The 19,584-nt window shown below is 40.7% G+C and overlaps 1 protein-coding gene across 8 annotated transcripts in view; it reads left to right on the forward strand.

Moving 5' to 3' along the window:
• The window catches only part of GRIP1 (glutamate receptor interacting protein 1), a 612,763-nt gene that overhangs the window by 429,384 nt on the left and 163,795 nt on the right, over positions 1-19,584 (forward strand). For 7 of the 8 annotated variants that reach the window (XM_031462799.2, XM_064491717.1, XM_064491718.1 and 4 more), the window contains exon 2: positions 2,515-2,595. The exons of the other annotated variant lie outside the window; for it this stretch is intronic. In XM_031462799.2, the coding sequence (XP_031318659.1) occupies positions 2,515-2,595 (81 nt within the window). The remainder of the gene's footprint in view (positions 1-2,514; positions 2,596-19,584) is intronic. 8 annotated transcript variants of the gene reach the window in all.

Raw genomic sequence — 19,584 nt, forward strand, 5'->3', positions numbered from 1 at the left:
AAATGAAAGAGACAGTCTTAGGAAACGTTTCTTTAAAAACAAATGTTAAAAGGTGCCATGCTGCTCTGTTGCCACACTCTCCAACATGATGGAGGTTGCCAAGATTCTGCCTCCCTTCCAGTAGGAATTACCTCTTTCACCCTGATTGACCTCGGCAAGCTATTCTTAGATAATATCGAACTTATTTCAATCTGCTCCTTTGACCAATACAAATTTTGGCTTCTAGATAATTGTTTACTCTCGCCTATGCTCAGTAAGGACATTCAATCCTGGGAGTGACATTGGGGGCTGGGGAGTGGATATGCAGAGGCTGGCCAGGTGGCCATCTATAATTCAGTTTCAACCTTTTAAGGATGTGCATAACTAGACTCTCTCAGCTCTAAGTCAAGGAAATTGTCTTCAAATATAAATGAGAAAACAGTTTTACCAGGGTTGACTCTTTCTGTAATGCAAACTGGGTAAATTTCTAAAGAAATGGCTCCTTAAAATAGAGCATTAAGTGCAAAACACCCCAGCATCTCCTGGTCAAATCTCTCATTGCCCTTTAAGAAAATCCAACACTGGATTCAACCCAAGGCTTTAATTGGCTGGACTCTAGACAAATTGAAAACTGAGAAAAGCCTTGAGGCATCCAATATGTTGTCCCTGAAACTGGTTGTTACGAGCTATATCTCCTGACTCGGTGCTCTGTACTGTGAATACAGTTTCAAAGTTTTAGATATTAAAAGGAAATACATTTTTTAATTGGTTTTGTAAAGAATCCATATTTTAACCTAGAGCGAGTTTGTTTTAGTAGGTGCTGTATAAAGCATATTGCCTGGTTATTAAATCAACACTGGGAGAAAAGTGCTCAAATATTCAGGTGGGAATGGCATGGCAAAATGAGACTTTTATAGCCTAATGCTTGCATTTTGTTTTGTGGCTTGTGATTATCCTCAAAATTGCATTTGCAGAGAGAAGAATCCAAGACCTGGGATACTGCTTCCTAAGCAGAAGTGATGGTGTTGATTATATTGGTATCTGAAAGTCAGTAGTTTAACTTTATGGTTGGAAGAATATAAAGAATTGTGTGACAAAAGGAATATAAACATGAAACAGCATGACTTCCATTTTTTAAGTTAACTGCAGCTTACAGCAGTGTTACTCTTTCCTTTTTGTCATTGCTTATAAAACCCTTGTTAGTTTTATGAAGACATCATGAATCATTTCAGCCAGAAGTACATCTAAAGAGGAATTGAGTTCCTCAATTTTGCAACACAAACCATTTAGTTGGGAGAATTAATGTTTTCGGATGACGAAGTTTTGTTGCGGAATTCAATCTTTGCTGTATTTCATGGTTTGCTATGCATAATATGCTTTTTAATGCTTTTACTGATTTCCTGTTACAACACCAGCGACAACAAACCAACCTGATAGTGTGGCCAGAGTAACCTTCGGGGTCATCTGGCTTGAGCAGATTCGCTGAGTTATTTTACGTTAAGTCTACTCAAGCTCATACCTCCTATTCTTGAAAATGTTTAAGCTTGTCACTCAGACACCTCTTTTACTTTGTACAGATGTCCCAGGAAAACTAGAGAGAATGCTTCCTTACTCTTTTAACCCTAATATTTGCCATCCTACGTCATTACTCCCGTATTCCAAGCCAGAGTAAATCCTTTCCTAGATTTTTTTTTTAAAAATCACTTTACTTAGAACTTGATGTGGCTCTGTCAGTTGTATGATTTTGTCACCCAGTGTTTTGCTCATTCAGCTTCTTGCCTGACTGTCACAGATACACTGGGCTTTAGTCCTTCTGTCTCTTCAGTTGCTCTTTTTATGGTTCTGCAAGTTATTTCCATCTTTTACTAAAAGAGGGCAAATTAGCTCATTGCAATATATGTCTTCTTTCCCCAAACCATCCTTCCTTCCCTGTTCTTGACTTAACTTCTCTGGTCTTACTCTGTCCCTGTCCCTTATTTTGCACCTAATACCACTTCACACTTCCAAGAGGAACCCACTTACTCTGCGTGTCCTGATTCCCCTGCAGTACTAATACTCTGTCATCCCCTTATCTGAACGATCACGTTTCTTTTCATTTCCTTTGTTCTTCTACCTGTTTATTCTTAGTGCCCATTGAGCTATTTTATCCCTTCTTTGTCTTTCTGTTACTGATATTCACTGATATTTATTTATCAATGAATATAGATGACCGACAAATAACCTGTGTCCTATATTTTCATTCTTCTCACCATTCTCTGCCTTCATGTGCATTGTAGCTTGATCCTGGCAATCCTAAGAGGTGGATGAGAATGTCGATCCCTCTTTCATAGGAGAGGAAACTGATGTTCAGAGCTTTTTAAAGACTTGACCTTGTCCCACAGCTAAGTCAAGGTCAGGACCTAGGTCTACCAACTCTTTCTACTATACAATATCATATCACCTCTCTCTGGCAGAAGGATTGCAATCCACTGAAGAATCTTCACTACATTAGAAACTGGATGGAAATTAACCAAACCCTTCATTGTACCTTTGCAGATGAGAGTCCCTACACTAAATCCGCCAGCCAGACAAAGCCGCCTGATGGAGCGTTGGCTGTGAGGAGACAGAGCATCCCAGGTTAGACCAGACTGTTGGATTTTTCAGCTGTTTTACTTTTGAACCCTGTTACTTGGTGATCCTAAATAGTTCCAACTTGGTAAAAAAAAAAATGATAATAATAATGCTATCTCATAGAGTGTGGACTGCATTCTACACAACTTGTTCAAACAATAGTCATGAAAGCTAGACTCTGAAAAAGCTTGCCAACTTGTGAGAATTCGTCTTGTGTGCAAAGCCTTTGTAAAATGACTTGAATTTGTATCAGCTCTCACTCGTTGACTTACTTTCACCTCTGTTTTCAGAGGATGATTCTCACAGCAGCATCTATCCCTTTACTGAGACAAACCCGGCGGAACAAAGTGGTTTAGAATTGCTGTGGCAGATCATATGTATATGCTGAATAACAAATTACTCCTTTCTTCTTGTCTCTTTGAACTTGGATTTACTTCCATTCAACAACTCTTGTAAAATTCTGGGACTTTGTTTCCTTAGGAAGTTGTGATCAGGACTCTTATAAATCAGTAAATGATACCTGTTTCATCAACAAAACATTTTGGAGAAATATCTTAAAATGTCTTTATCCCAAAACTTCAATATTTTGAAGCTTTGAATTTGAGAATGACAAAAACATTCTAAAATTAAAGGAGGAAAGAAATTCAGAATATTATCCAAACTTTATCTAAACTAGATAATTCATGGAAAACCTCTTATGGTGGCAATGGTACTTAAGAAAAGGGTTAAAAGCATTAATACATTTAGACATTTATCAAAAATAATGTCTTTATATATTTTATACAAGTAAATGGAGTACAGGTAAACCTTGGTGACAGGAGTTTAGAACACAGTAGTTTAACAGTTCAGGAGAAACAGAGCAATGTTTCTGACATTAAATTGGATGGTTTGGCAAATCCATCTGTGAAAAGGGGGATTTTCCATTTGAATAAGGAGCAAGATGAGTCCAGTTTCTGAGCAACTCCTGTTCATGATTATTATTTATTTTTGTAAGAACTACGTGTGGTTATTTTTGTTCTTATTCTGAAGGCTTAGATTCATTGTGCAAGTACATGGCTTATAAAGGGGCACATTGTGAATATGTTATACATCCTTGTTTGTGTGCTTTGAGGATTCTAAAGTAATTTGAATTCTGGGATTAGAGGGCATCGCCTCTGCTGACATTTCTTCTATTTCATCCTGTAAAACGTCATGCTTAGTGTGGGTCATGTCTAGAAAAATTACTGCAGTCAGCTATGGGCTGTGTTCTCAGCTTTCTCCATGTCAGCAGTAAGGAAGTACCCAAATTCTGAAGTTCAAGAATGCCAGTTATCCATCAATTCCTTCTTGGCTTCTCTGATTAGCTGGTGCTCAGTACTCCTTTACTGGGAACAATGAGGAGACTTCCCACTATCCTAACCACTTTGTGTGGGACTAAACAAATGCACTGACTAGTACCATGTTTTCCTTTCATGAGTTTTCTAGTGTTACATACTAAATTATAACACATGTTTATGGGCCAGGCTTTTCCTTAAAGTCAATAAGTAGCTTTTAAAGTTACATGTTAGGAACACAGAAGTTGTTCATTCTTATCCTTAGTTCTGACACACAGTGATTCTTCATAACAGAAATTTTCCTTTTATTCCTCCTTATGTCAGTTTTAAAGTCACTGGAATCAGGAACCCTTTTTTTGTAGGCTTCAGGGGTTATTTTCCTGCAGTTTGAACATGAACAAACACCTTTTTGTTTATCTCTTACAAGGTAGCAGCCAGAGGGGTTGCAGGTCTTCAGAATCCTCTTATTTAGAACAGTTCAAGAAAAAAAAAATGCACTAGCCTGAAGGCTAAGAAACCAAAATGGCTAATAGCTGATTATGACTTACTATTACCTTAAGGAGGAAATTAGGGAACTTCTTGGAAACTGCTTTTTGACTGAGGGTTCTGACACTTGGAGTTCTGAACCTTTGCCGTCTTACTTAAAAGTACCCATTATTTCTTGTTCTGGCAAAAAGAAGGAACTCTCCCCTGATCTTTAGCCAAGAAGTCACTTAAGTCAAAGAGAGATCTAACCCAGCATCCAAAAATCTTAACCAGTTGTGTTAAGCTACTCCGTTCACCTTTATCCTTATTAAGTCCATGAGAGAGAGAGAAAGTGAGTGAGATGGCGGGGCTGGGAAAATGCACGGTCTATTATTTGCTGAAGTTTCGGCTGAAAAATCCCAAACTGTCTTCCTGATGAGTTGAGGTGGACCACGTGGAACTAAAAAAGCAAAATGCAAGTTTATAGCCTTTATTCTTTCCTCCTATGCTCAGCTCCCAACCTTACTTCCCTCAAAAGTATCATTACCACCCTGGTAGCAAGGAAGGATGTGTCTAGAGAAAAATTCACCAAGGAGCTAAAAGAGGCCTAAAGGAGAGCTTGGCTCATCTACTGGCCCCTGGATCTTCTCAGTGCAGAGGCGCTTCTCAGGGCAGATGCAGCCCGGGGGCCGTTTTGGTGCCACAATTACTGAGGAGTAAGCAGACACCCAGAAGATGACATTTTAAAAGCTGTGGCTTTTCCTCGCATCTCTCCCCACTGATCCAGTGATGGTGGTTGTATTTGACCATTGCTATGAGCACTTTCTCTGATGGAAGGGGTGGGGATGTAGTGGAGGAAGAGTATAAGGTAGTGGAAAGCATTTTAAACCTCTCTATACGAATTTTGTGAAAGCTTAAGCTGTTCTTTGAAACTGACTCTGTAAATATAGACCTGATGCTTCCTGGAATAAATATTTGTACACATATACATAGATAAGAGTTCTTAACGTGGGCTCCACTATTTCCTTGGCATAATAAAGAGTAACTTTTAATAATTCTGACCCAGAAAGGTAACCTTGAATGTTAACAGAAATACAGTTTGCTTTTCATTCATGTCAAAATCCACTACTGCTGTCTAAACTCAAAATTGCTACAGCAATTATGTTATAATCACAAGTCAAATATGTGTCTTTCATTAAATGACAACTCTAACTATAAATCCTTTCATTCCCCTCCTGTCTCTTCACAAAAAAAGGGAATGGATTAAACATCTCTTAGGAGCAAAATGCATTTGCTTTGGATAAAGGGGAAATGCATTTTTCATGTTATTTGGAAACTTGTCGTTTTAATCATGTCTTCTATGGCATAATGTGTAAAAAAAAAAAAAAACCCTGCTTAGTCTTTTATAAGATTTTGTAAAAATTTTAGTAGTGATGACAATAAAAAAAAAATGATGAGTGTCCCCATGACACTGAAGTTTAAATGTAGATTAAAGACTTAACATTCTCTTAAAAAATATTAAGGAGACATATTTTCAATCTCACTTCTGCTCATTTTTTTTCCAAAAGGAAGATGAATTCCAAGTACAAAGTTATTTTGAACAGATTCTACTACACGTCTGTGTTTATTAAAAAGAATCTGTTGATCTGATTTTCCTTTATTTTACAAATTACTTGCAAATCCAAGTTTGACCACCTGAAGGTTTTGTCCAAATTATTGCAGGATTCTTGGTTTGACAGAGTTTACAATAATTCACAAAAGCAGGAAGATGTCAAGCATTCTCATCTATTGCATTTCCAAACTTTGGTGCTCCAGGAAAATTATCTTAAGTCTGTAGCCAGAAAGAGATCATGAAGTTTGCATGGAAATTTTTTTTCCTCCTAGAATATGAGAAAAGACGTTTATCAATCTGATCATAATGACATGAAGATGACATGTCTGTCTTGCTTCTCACATTTGGGTGTTTGCAGAGGGTGTGCAGTATGGAGCTGAGAGTCTGAAATGTCATTAGCCCAAGATGTATACACTCGTGCTGTTTAGAATACCTCCAGGAAGCGTCGACACCTACTGAGGAATCAAAGTATGGAGAACGATACAGTGCCCTTGGCATCACAGAGAAGCTGGCAACCTTGAATTAAGGGGGAAGGGCAGGAATTTTGAAGGTTCTGCCCTCTCTGTTCAGCATTTTCCTCTTTGTTAGCACATAATTTGATGCTTCATTGGTCTAAATTTTCATTATTACAGCATGTATATAGTGTGACATTTACACTAGGATTTTATAGCTCCAGCACTGTGCAGGTGGAAGAAGGGCATTTAGTCTGATTTGGGGGCCTAGTTCTTCTTCCTCTGTTTAGTTCCACCAGTGAGCTGCTCTAGGAAATGGGCGAGTCTCCTGGATGAGAAACCAAAGTCAGTTGACTCAAGCAAGTCCACGTCATGTCATGCAAAAGCATGGTGCACAATGTATGTGTGTGTCAGATCATCACATTGTACACTTTAAATATCTTACAATTTTGCCAACTGCACTGGGAGGGGCAAGGAGAGGTAAAGGGCCATTATACTTGCAATGTTCTCTCAAATGACTCAGGATAAAAAAAAAAAAAGAGGTGTCTGTGTGTGTGTGTGCAGTTGAAGGATAGGAAGGAGCTTTTTGGTGTTCCTGCAACTCTCATACAATTTTCAAGTTATTTCAAAAATTAAAAGTTTGAAAAAAGAATGGTGCTAGGGTGCTACAGATCCTGCCCAAAGACGCTGAGTCAAGCTCTGCAATTAGTGAGGGGATCACCCACCGGGGAAACAGCAAGGGGCGAGCTTCTCTGCCACTCAGTCAGGCAGCCCTGCATCCTCGAAGGCATCCCAGTGGGCCAAGGCGAGGACAGTGGGGACCACAGTCCAGGATCTGTCCTACCAGAGCCCCCCCTGCAGTCAGCATTAAGAACTCAAAACCATAGTGTTTACAAATGTCTTGATTACTGAATGTTTAAGAAATTAGCAAAACGATATCACTTTTTTAGAGATAAGTTTCTAAGGTCATAAATTTGAGACCCACGGCAAATATGTCTGAGATTCTGCCCACACCCCAGTTCAGTTGTTTTTCCACAGTACTTATCACTAACAGAAACTGATAAATTTATTACTTTTTTTCTTTCTCGTTCCCTCACTGAAATATAAGATACCCTAGGGCAGGTACTCTATATGTCCTGTTCACTACTGTTGTCTCCAGTCCATAGAACACTGCGTAGCAAATAGTAAGGATTCAATCAATATTTGTGAAATGAATGAGCAGGCAAAGATCAGGAAGTTTCTCTCTCTACAAAGTCTGTTACCTTATGACTAGTATCCTTTGCTACCAAAAAAAATTGCATCACAGTGTCTGTTCACCATACATTTTCTGACTCATCATATGCCGTGCAGCAGCTGTTCATGGGGGCCTTGAGGCTGCACCGAATCTGGCATTTCTACGGAAATCATCTGCTGCCCAAGACTAATGAATGAAATATAGGTCAGCTAGAAGCTAGAGAATTTTAAAGGCCAGAGGTCTCGCAGCCCCAGCCTCGTTTGTTTCCATTTGAACAGAAAATGTCTGTGCAGTTCTGGCACACCTACAGAGAAGGTTGGGGCGCGATGTAACAGTGAAATTGACAGGATGGGAATGAGTCATTCGAGACTGTGTTCTGCTATAGAAGACAGGGCTAAAAAAATGTGCGAAAATAGCTGGAGTCTATAAATAGAGTGATGCAAAGCAGAACTTATCCCTTTTTACGGCAGGTGCACAGGAAGGACTTCCCCCAGAGCACTGATCCCCTTTGCTAGGTGGCTGGTGGTATGGCGTTCTCCTCCGACAGCACTGGGCAGAACATGCAGCCTGATTTGTGTTTGGCGCTGCTGCTTTCATTAGAGATTCAGAGAAATGACAGGCCACTGTGTCTGAACTGCCCTCTCGCCTTAGTAAACACAGGTAAAATATCATGAAGTGGTTCAGAGGCAGCAAATGATTTTTAAACAGTAATTCTTCCAGCCTTCCATTTAGGGGAAATTATTTGTAGAGAATCAGTCCGGTGCCTGCGTGTTTCCCCCCATGTTATAGGAGTGGTGGTATTCGGTCAATGTCGATGTCACATTCCAGGTACACAGAGTCATCAGAGTGACTCTGAAGACGGCCACCGCAGCCTCCCAGTCTCTGAAGAACAGTTTACAAGGAGGCCCAAGGATGCGTGCACAAGAGCTACCAGGGGGAAGTCTTTTCTGTCTGCTACTTTGGCACTGCCGAAAAATTCACTCTTTCACTCCCCAGGTTAGGGAGACCTTCAGCCTAGATTTTTTTAATTAAGTAACTTTAGGGAATTAGGCTGGATGAAAGCTGTACTGATTGATTGGCACTAGGGAAAGGGAAGAAAACCCTCTTACGGTTTACTGTAGAATAGAGCAGTTGGCCCATCAGTACCCCTTTCTTATCCATCAGGCTTATGTGACTTAGAACAGCTTCCCAGTTTCAGTCACTCCCATGTCATCTTCATAGTGCTGGTTACATATTTGTGTTCCACCTCGACTATAATTAATATGACTTTAAGTAAATTGAAATTGCTTCACTTTTTTTACTTAGCTTTATTCTATGCTTCACTACCTTGAATTTGATATGCTAATTATATTTTCCTAATATAAATTTAAAGAATTTTTAACTCTGAAATTTTTTTTAAAAAGGTTTATGTGTTCCCTCAAATCCTTCCATCAGCGTTTATATACAGAGTACTGTGGGAAACACTGGCTTGGAATGAGATTCTTCTCCAAAAAATGATTTTGAGAACCCCAGTGCTCTGTTCTTGGTCAGTATATTGATAAATAGTTGTTGATTTACAGCGCAGTAATGGGGCATTTCAACGGGCATGGAAGGCATTTGGGGCTTTTGCTGTATATATATGTATATGTATACATTTACTGAGACAGAGACCCCCTGAGGAAGAAGTGAATCAGTGTAAGAAGGGAGGAGGGAACTCAGAAGAGAGGTCGGTGGAGATATAAATGTTGGAGCTATCAGTTGGTATTTATCAGTAAGTATTCATCCTTGGGGATGAGTGATATTATCTAGGTAGATTGAGATGGGGTCCAAGGTCTGAGCTGGGGGCATACCAGTCTTCAGAGGTCAGCAGTGAAGGGAGTTCCAGCAGAAGACATGAAGAAACAGAGTTAGTAAGAGGAGAACCAGGAGAATGTGGTGCCCTGGAATCCAAGTTAAGAACCACATGTGATTAAGGCGAGAGAAAGAACCAATATTGATTAAAAAAGTAAATATGATGAGGAGTGAGAATTGACCACAGGATTCTGTAAAAGAGAGTTTAGTCACTCTAACTAGAGAAGTTTCAGTAAAAGGGTGGAAGCAAAAGCCTGATTGGAGTGGGTTGAGGTGAAACTAGGACCTAAGTAAACAGAATCAGAGAATGTGGGTGACTCTTTCAAAATTTCAAAAAAAAAGAAATCTATCAGGAGGAGCAGAAAAATAGGACAGTAGCCAGAGGGGACATGCGGTCCAGGGGAGACTCTTCAAATACGGAAGAGGATACAGTGTGTTTGTGTGCTGATGTGGTTGATCTAGTGGAGCGGGAGAATTTGACGCAGGAGGGAGAAGGGATGAAAGCAAAAGCAAGGCCTTGGAAGAGGCTGGAGGGGGCCATCCAGCGTGCAGTGCAGGTGTCAGTAGGAGGGAAGGTGGAGTCCAAGGGCACAAAGGCAGGAGGATGATGGTAGATTTCCTGCTAAGAAGATACGTGAGTCCTCTTCTGATTGCTCTTGTTTTCTTCTTGAAATAATAGGTGAGGTCATCACAGAGAAGGAAGGGAAGAGACTGATATAGGCTTTGTAGAGTGAGGAGCAGGTGTCATTTCAAGGGCTGGGAGAGTGGACTGCCTTGGGCAGTGTCCAAGGATTACCCTGCAGCCCCCTAGGTCCTTAATTTAATAGAGTCCTCATCTCCCTTGCAAACCCTACTTCTTCAGATCATAAAGGGATCAAGTGAACTTACGCATCTGATGCTGCTGCCCCATGTCATCCCCATATATCACATTCCATCTACCCTGGGAGCGCTCCTACAACTTCTTCCTCCCGTGATCATTTCTTCTTAGAAAAGCCAGAATGTTATGTGTTTTTATGAAATCTTTTGGCAGTGTAGCTCATCCTGTTTCAAGTTGCTCTGCGGTTATTTTCCTGGATTCTGCATTTACCTCTAATTTAAGGTTACAGTTTCTTGGATTAAAGAAAATGTTTCTTTATTAAAAATTCTCCTACCAAGCTTTGCCCAGCAGGGCTGGTAACTGGATGCAGTCCATGGTTGTTGTATCAAAGACTCTTTTCATCACCTACTTTAGGATCTGATCACTATTACACATCAAAACTTAGAAAATACCGAGGTGGAATGATGAGACATAACTCATTGTACTCCTACTGTTCTTTCTCTAATAAACACCGAAAGCTAGCACACTCACTTGCACACACACACACACACATATATCTTTCCTTCTGTTTTCCTCTTTCTACATAGGAAACTTCACATCTAACTTCTTCTGCTTCAGTATTTTTTGAGACAGGAAACTTACCATCTTATAAGGTAGTCCCAGCTTTTTAAAATCTCTTATTCTTTATGCCTGAAGTGGGCTGAAGTTTCCCACCTTCTGTCTCTACCCATTGGCTCTTCTGATTCTTGTGAACTTCCCCAACGTCTTTCAGGTGCTTTAATGCACCTGTCATCTCGTCCCTGAGTCATCGCTGCTGTTTAACCAGGTAAAGCATGTTCCTTCCTTGAGCCTCGCCTTCTGTGACATGCTTTTCACATCCTGATGGCCTTTCTCCAGTTTGTCAATGCTCTTTAGTATGTAGCAGCCAAAACTGAATCCTTCCTCCAGCTAAAGAGAACAGAGTACAAGGAAACCATTACCTTCCCTGATCTGGATGTTCTACTCAATTAATCCAGATTAAGATAGTACTTTTACTCTAATTGAAAGAGACACATGCACCCCAATGTTCACAGCAGCACTGTTTACAATAGCCAAGGCATGGAAGCAACCTAAAGGTCCATCAACAAATGAATAGATAAAGAAGATGTGATATAGATATAGATATATAGATATATTATATATAATAGAATATTACTCATCCATAAAAAAGAATGAAATAATGCCATTCGCAGCAATATGGATGGACCTAGAGATTATCATATTAAGTAAAGTAAGTCAGACAGAGAAAGACAAATATCATGTGACAACACTTATATGTGGAATCTTTGAAAATGATACAAATGAACTTATCTACGAAACAGAAATAGACTCACAGACATAGAAAACACACTTATTGTTACCAGAGGAAAGGTAGGGGAGGGATAATTTAGGAGTTTGGGATTAGCAAATACACATTACTATATATAAAATAGATAAATAATGAGGACCTACAGTATAGCACAGGGAACTGTATTCAATATCTGGCAATCACCTGTAATGGAAAAAGAATCTGAAAAAGAATATATATATAAAATATATATGTAACTGAATCACTTTACTGTACATCTGAAACTAACACAGCATTGTGAGTCAACTGTACTTCAATTTTTAAAGAAAGGTTTTATTTTTAAATGAAATACTGATGTTTGTTTACATTGAACTTTCAGTCAGTAGGCCTTGTTCTCATGAATTTCTCTCAAGAGAAATCCCTCCCTTGAGCAGCAGTACTCTGTATAACGGTGGGCAACACTGTTCCACACATTTATTTCTATTATTTTCAGTCAGTAAGATTTGAGGATGGGGGGTAGAGGGTACTAATAATTGCTCAGCACCTATTATGTGCCAGCCTTACTTATTTAAAAGAGATATTTAATTATCCCAATTTTGTGGAGGAAGAAATTAAGGCTCAAGTAACTTGCCCAAGTTATTCCAACAACAAAGCTGATATTTGAGGTTAGCATTATTTTAACCCAAAGCCCTTCATTTTTCAGCTGTTTACCCAGCTCTCAAATGATTCAGCTCATCTTTCCAACGTAATGGAAATAGTCTCTATTCCTGCTTATCACGTATATTCATCACTCTTCTTAGCCGTGAATTAGCCACAAATTTGAACTAACAGGGTTAAATATCTAACAGTGTTAGATCAATGTTTAGAATTCTTAACAGTGTTAAGAATTTTGAGCATAGCAGTACCAAGGACAGAGCTCTGCAGCACCCAGCCCCCACCATAAACCTTGATACTCCGCCATCAACACTGATTTATGGGCTTTGAGTATCACCCTCTGTGAGCTTCAAAGCCACAAACTTCAAGTTCAGGGTACTCTGTTCTGTTCACAAGTTATCATGAGAGATCTTTCTCAAAGCCCCCTGAAGAACTCAAATATGTATATACATTATATTGTCTTTACATGCAGGCATCCCCCGGAGATGCTGCAGGTTTGGTTTCAGATCACCCCATAAAGGGACTCTCACAATAAAGCGAGTGCCATGAATTTTTGGACTTCCCGGTGCATGTAAAAGTTAATGTTTACACTGTACTGTAGTGTAGTAAGTGCACCATAGTATCATGTCTAAAAAGAACAACGTACATACCTTAATTTTAAAATACTTTATTGCTAAAAATGCTTACCATCATCTGAGCCTTCAGCAAGTCATACTCTTTTGCTGGTGGAGGGTCTTGCCTTGGTATTGACGGCCGCTGACTGATCAGGGTGGTGGTTGCTGAAGGGTAGGGTAGCTGTGGCAATTTTTAAAAATAAGACAATGAAATTTGCCACACTGATTGACTGTTTTTCATGAATGATTTCTCCGCAGCGTGCAAAGCTGTTTGACAGCATTTTACCCACAGTAGAACTTCTTTCAAAATTGGAGTCCATCTTCTCAAACCCTGCCACTACGTTATTAACTAAGTTTATGTAATATTCTAAATCCTTTGTTGTCATTTCAACAGTCTTCCCAGCATCTTCACCAGTAGATTGCATCTCAAGAAACCACTTTCTTTGCTCATCCATAAGAAGTATCTCCTCATCCACCCAAGTTTTATCATGAGTTTGCAGCAATTCAGTCACATCTTCAGGCTTCACTCCTAATTATATGTCTCTCACTATTCCCATCATGTCTATAATCAGTTCTGCCACAGAAGTCTTGCACCCCTCAAAGTCATCCATGAAGGTTAAAATCAACTTCTTCCAAACTCCTGTTAATGGTTATATTTTGACCTCTTCCCATGAATCATAAATGTTCTTCATGGCATCTGGAATAGTGAATCCTTTCCAGAAGGTTTTCAAGTTACTTTGCCCAGACCCACCAGAGGAATCTCTGTCAGTGGCAACTATAGCCCTACAAAATGTATTTCTTGAGTGATAAGCCTTAAAAGTAAAAATGATTCTTTGATCCTTGGGCTGCAGAAGGGATGTTGTGTTAGCAGGCATGAAGACAACATTAATCTCATTGTATGTTTCCATCAGAGCTCTTGGGTGACCAGGTGCATTGTCAATGAGCAGTACTATTTTGAAAGAAATCTTTTTTTTTTTTTCTCCTGAGCAGTAGATCTCAATAGTGGGCTTAAAATATTCAGTAAACCATGTTGTAAACAGGTGTGCTGTCGTTCAGGCTTTGTTGTTCCAAATACAGAATGCAGGCCGAGTAGACTTAGCGTAATTCTGAAAGGCCCCAGGATTCTCAGAATGGGAAATGAGCATTGGTTTCAGCTTCAAGTCACCAGCTGCATTAGCCCCTAACTGACAAGAGAGTCAGCCTGTCCTTTGAAGCTCTGAAGCCAGACCTTGACTTCTCCTCTTTAGCTATGAAAGTCGTAGGTGGCATCTTCCAATAGAAGGCTGTGGACTCTACTTTGAAAATCTGTTGTTTGGTGTAGCCACCTTCATGAATTACCCGAGCTAGATCTTCTGGAGAACTTGCTGCAGCTCCTGCATCAGCACTTGCTGCTTCACCCTGCACTTGGATATTAAGGAGCCCTCGCAAACCAGCCTTGCTGGCTTCAAACTTTTCTTCTGCAGCTTCCTCACCTCTCTCAGCCTCATCGAATTGAAAGGAGTTTAGAGTTGCTCTGGATTAGGCTTTGGCTTAAGGGAATGTTGTGGCTGGTTTGATCTGCTATTCAGACCACTATAACGTTTTCCACATCAGCAATGAGGCTGTTTCACTTTCTTAACATTCGTGTGTTCACTGGAGTAGCACCTATAATTTCCTTCAAGAACTTTCTCTTTGCTTTCACTGCTTGGCTAACTGTTTGGCACAAGAGGCCTAGCTTTTGGTCTGTCTCAGCTTTTGACATGCTTTCCTCATTAAGTGCATTCATTTCTAGCTTTTGATTTAAAGTGAGAAACATGTGATTCCTTTCGCTTGAACACTTAGAGGACATTGTAGTTATTAATTGGCCTAATTTCAGTATTGTTGTGCCCTGAAAATGGGCAGGACTGGGAATGAAGTGTGCCAGCAAATCAGTATATGCAGAGGTACTCATTGCTTGTTAGTGAGATGTTGGAAACAACCTGGCATATCTATTAGCTGAGGAATGGTCAAACAGATGAGGGTGCAGCCACTCTAGGAGGGATCGCAAACTGATAGAAAATGTCATGAAAAGGTCTCAAAGACCTATTGCTGTGTTGAAAACAGCAAGTTGTCATTGCATAGTTTAACCCAATTTTGGTTAAATATTAGTATCTGAAAAGAGAATGGAAGTTTGGGCACAAACTTTGACAGTGGTTTCCTCTGAGATGAGAGGAGAAGGAGAGGGAGAATGTGCAGGGTCCTTTCAGGCTTTGTTCCGTATGCCTCTGTGTCATTTGAGTCTTACACTGAAATATATTTGTATACATGTGTCAGGAAGACCATCTGCAAGAGAGAACAACAAAAATGTCAGAGTCTCACCATTTATGTAAGTAAGAGCAAATGGAAGATTGGAAACAAAAGTGATCACTGCCTTGAAATATTTTCAATCATATGGAAGAGGGGTCAGTGTGTCCTTTATGATCTCAGAAGCATAACTAGACCTCACATGTCAGATCACCAGCCAACAGGATCCCGCTGGCTAAGGGCAGCCAACAGATGTGTTTGGCCCGCGAGTACCATAAGGCAGCACCTGTTGGTCTTCACTCTATTTCATGTCCACACCCTACTGGTCAGGTTACACACAGCCTGCTTCATTCATTTAGTGTATCTGATTCATACCTGCATTTGGATTTTTCACCTGTGCTATAAGGGCGAGTCAAAGGAAATCAGATTCGGAAGCAACTTGAGGGAAAACTTTCAAAAAGCACAGGCAGGCTTCCTGGCTGAGAACACAGGCTCTGGAGTTCACCTGCCTTGTTTGAATTATGGCCTTGCCACCTACTGCTATGTGAACTTTGGCTATTTGCTTAAGTTTCATGCTTCATCTATCAGTTTTCCCATTGTGTGAAATGGGACAGTAAGGAGGACTAAATGAGTTAATGCCTATAAAGCATCTATATTAGTCATGTATTGCTGTGTAACAATACTACTGCAAATTCCACAGCTTAAAAACAACACATTTATTATCTCACAGTCTCTGTGGGTCATTAATCTAGGCACAGCTTCTCTGGCCCTCTGTCTCGGGTCTCACAAAGCTGCAGTCAGGGTGTCATCCAGGACTGCAGCCTCATCTAAGACTTGACTGGGAAGGGTCTGCTTCCAAGCTCACTCAGGGTGTTGGCAGAATTCAATTCAGGTCTTCAGTTTCTTGCTGGCTGTCAGCCAGAGGCCTTCAGCTCTAACATAGTTGCCTGCTTTTTCAGAACCCACAAGGGCAGGAAAGTCTCCAGCAAAATGGGCCTACAGTCTCCTGGGCATAATCATGTGCGTGTAATCACATACCTCCTGGCACCTTTGCCATATTCTCCTGGTTAGGTCCAAGTCACAGGTCATACCCACACTCAAAAAAGGGGGTAATACAGGGCTCACGGTCAGAAGTTAGGCATCATGAATGACCACCTTAGAGTCTGTCCGGCACAGCACACTGAGTCAGGCCCAGTACCTAGGAGGGGCTTAATATACGTAGTCATTATCCATCCAGACTGTCGGAAGAAGACATCAGTAGCTCTCTGAGAAGGGTAGTTTCTCACACGGGGGTATTCAGACAGGTACTGGGTGGTGAGTGTAGGCACACAGTAAAGACAATCAAACGGAGGTCAGTCTCGAACCGGGTGACCTTTAAGATCATCTGTGGTTTAATTCAGCCACCAGGCAAAGTGAACACACTGCCCGCCTCCTTCCGAGTCTCCTCCAGCATCTTTCTGGGTTGGTTGCTGTTCTGCATATGCCACCTTTTTCACTCTTACCTGCCTTCATCTGTGTGAAGCAGTAACTGGAGCATCCTGTATGATTTTCTCTGAGAATTCTGAGAGTGACTTTGGTCCCTCTTACAGCAGCCAAGCTTTAGGGGTGGGGTGAGGAGGAAGGAAAGCAGTACATTTTACCTTTACTAAGCTTTGCGGAAGTCTAGGCCCTATTTTCAACTTCTGTGTCTCTCAGACCCTAATCAGGTTTGTGTGCCTAGACTGCACTCAGTCAAGGCCGTATAACATTGCTGGGAGGAGAGAACTGATGGATTGGACGTCTAGGCTCTCTCTAGATCTTGCTGCAGACAAAAGAGTGTTTTTACCTGTTCAATTCCTCCCCACCTCCCCAGCTTAGGCATGTGCCTCTACTGTTTGCATCGAAGGGTTGGTAAATAGAAACTTTCTATTTAGTAGCCCAGTCTTGGAAGAGGACGAATAAGGCAGTTCCATTGTGGTGTTACTGAATCCAGAAAGGTGTGTTTTATGCCTGAGAAGTTACTAATTTCAGACATACATAGCCTTGCACGTGGACCTCACTAGTGCATACGCCTGTTTCTGCATTCAGCCTCTGAAAAATGTGATTGAAGAACCACGTGGGCCACCCGTGCGAACCCCCAAGTACACCCTGAGTTGTGCGCACACTAGCCCCTGGCCCTACTGTGCGGGGGAGGCTGGGTGGGAGGGACTGCGGCACTCTACAGCCACGCTAGTAACTAAATATTAGAAATACAATAACCATGATGCACCCCTGTTGTTTCTTTCACTTAAGCAATTTCCCAGTAGAGTGTTGAGGTGTTAATTGCTTCTGCACTTTTGTAGTTGACAGATACGTTCTTTTTCACCTGGGTAAGAGAGAAGCAATTATTGTAATGCTCTCCTGGGCTTGGTGAGATATTCTTTAATAGATTTTAAAGGCATTGGTAGGGCATCGTGCTTTTAAAAAGAAACTGTCCTCTACTTTGTTCATACTTGATAACATGGGTGGATATTGCATTCAGACCACATGATGAATCTGTTAAGGAGAAATATGCAATGGAAAAAAAAGACAGTAGTAATATTTTTTCAGGAAATATGTATCCAGATTTCAGATATGAGAAAAATATGCTCCTGTGTGTGTATATCACTGAGTGAAACAAAGATTAAACAAAACAACAAAAAAAGAGTAAGTTTTTCTTTTGACATTCAGCAGGGCATATTTCTCATGAATTTCAACACAAAGTTGTTATTTTCTGGGACTGGTGTGGCCTTCCAAATGAAGGTCTGGCAGGTTGCTACCTCAGTACAAATCAGTAAATATTCTTTTACCTGTTGTGTGAAAGTGGCTTTCACAATGCCCTTGAACCACGAGTTGTTTTAATGTTTCATGCTTACATTGAAGAAGGAAAAGAAAAACCGTCTTAGAGTTTTTTACTAGAATTTGGAAATTGTTTTTGGTGAGAACCACATTGGCAACTTGCCAAGCCAAGCCAACCCGTGTTATCCAGCTGATGTAGTGAAAAGAAGACTGAATTCAGAGTCAGAGCACCTCGTTTTAAGTTCTAGCAAAATGATTTGCCTGATACGGTGTCCTTAGGCAAATCCTCTCACCTTGAAAAGCTTCAGTGTTTTCATCTTTAAGATCCTAGGTTTCTGTGAGAATCGAATGAGAAAATATGTGACTCTGTTAGGAAACTCTTCAAGTGGTAGACAAATGTCAAATGGTATTATCAAAGGAAAATCTAGGTTTTGTGGTGCCTGGAGCTTATGCAATTGGAGGGGAGGCAGCTCTTGAAGAAAAAGAATACAAAAATACCTTTTAAAATTTTACAAAATCATGTGAACGCCTTGCTAGGTTTGTCTGCTCATTCCCTTGCTGCTCACGCTAATGGGGAGCCTTTCCCTTGGGACAACAATATGGTTCTTTCCCAAATGGAGCAGGAAAAAAGAAGAGCTGGATCAGGAAAAAGGCCAGCAGACAAGGCTAACCTCCTTGTTAGGATGGAGGAAGCTGAAAGGGAGGATGTGGATGTGGATGTGGGAGCTGTCCTTGACGTGAGCGGCACAGCCTCCTCCAGTTCTGAATTCCAGTGGGGTCTCAGTAGGGCTCTAATAAAACTGAGGCTCACTGCAGTAGGCTGCCTGGCTTCTCCGTGGAGAGTCCATGACTGCACTATTAGTTTTCCATCTGTTACTTTATTTGAAATGGATCAAGTCTCATAAAACAAAGAGAAAGTCAAATAAGTGCCCCTGACGTCTATAACAAAATGAGAGGGACAGACTTACTGATTTACTGTGGCCCTGGTGGCTTGGAGTCTGCCTGAGGCTGGCCTTATTTTTCAGCTCTTTTCTCAATAGTATTTCATCTACACTTTCTTGTGTCCATTGTTGAGCAATCACTTTATGATGAGTCCGAACATTCATTGCATTCAGTTATGTGAGGAGGCAGTCTCCTGCACCTAAAACAGATACAGACTTCTGCTTAAGGAGCCAGTTTTCAAGTCTTTATAAAATGGGACTGTTATCCTCATCACAGGGTTGTCCTGAAGGTTAAATTAGATAATGGATGTGAACCATTTTGAAAATTATTAACTGCTTGAAAAGGATGGATAATCTAAAATGGGGTCAGGGACTTCTTCATTTTGATTTTGCTCTTCAATTCAGTTGTCTCAGTCATGGTAGACTCAGGTCTCTATGGAAGGAGGAAGCTAAGCAGGTGTACCCAGGTCCCATTTTGTCCTGATTAAGAAGTCTGATTTCTTGTTGACGTGTGACCTCCCTTCATTTCCTTTTCAGGCAACATGGGCCCCCAAGCATTGTTCTTTCCGTATCTTTGAAGAAGCAACAGCCCCTAAGCAGTGTTTAGCTCCCAGTCTCGGGTACCAGCTCAGCTCCTGACTCCCTGGTGACTAGCTCTCACTAGATGCTCATGCAGCC

This window comes from Camelus dromedarius, chromosome 11 (assembly GCF_036321535.1).
Source record: "Camelus dromedarius isolate mCamDro1 chromosome 11, mCamDro1.pat, whole genome shotgun sequence".
In the NCBI taxonomy this organism is placed as follows: Eukaryota; Metazoa; Chordata; class Mammalia; order Artiodactyla; family Camelidae; genus Camelus; species Camelus dromedarius.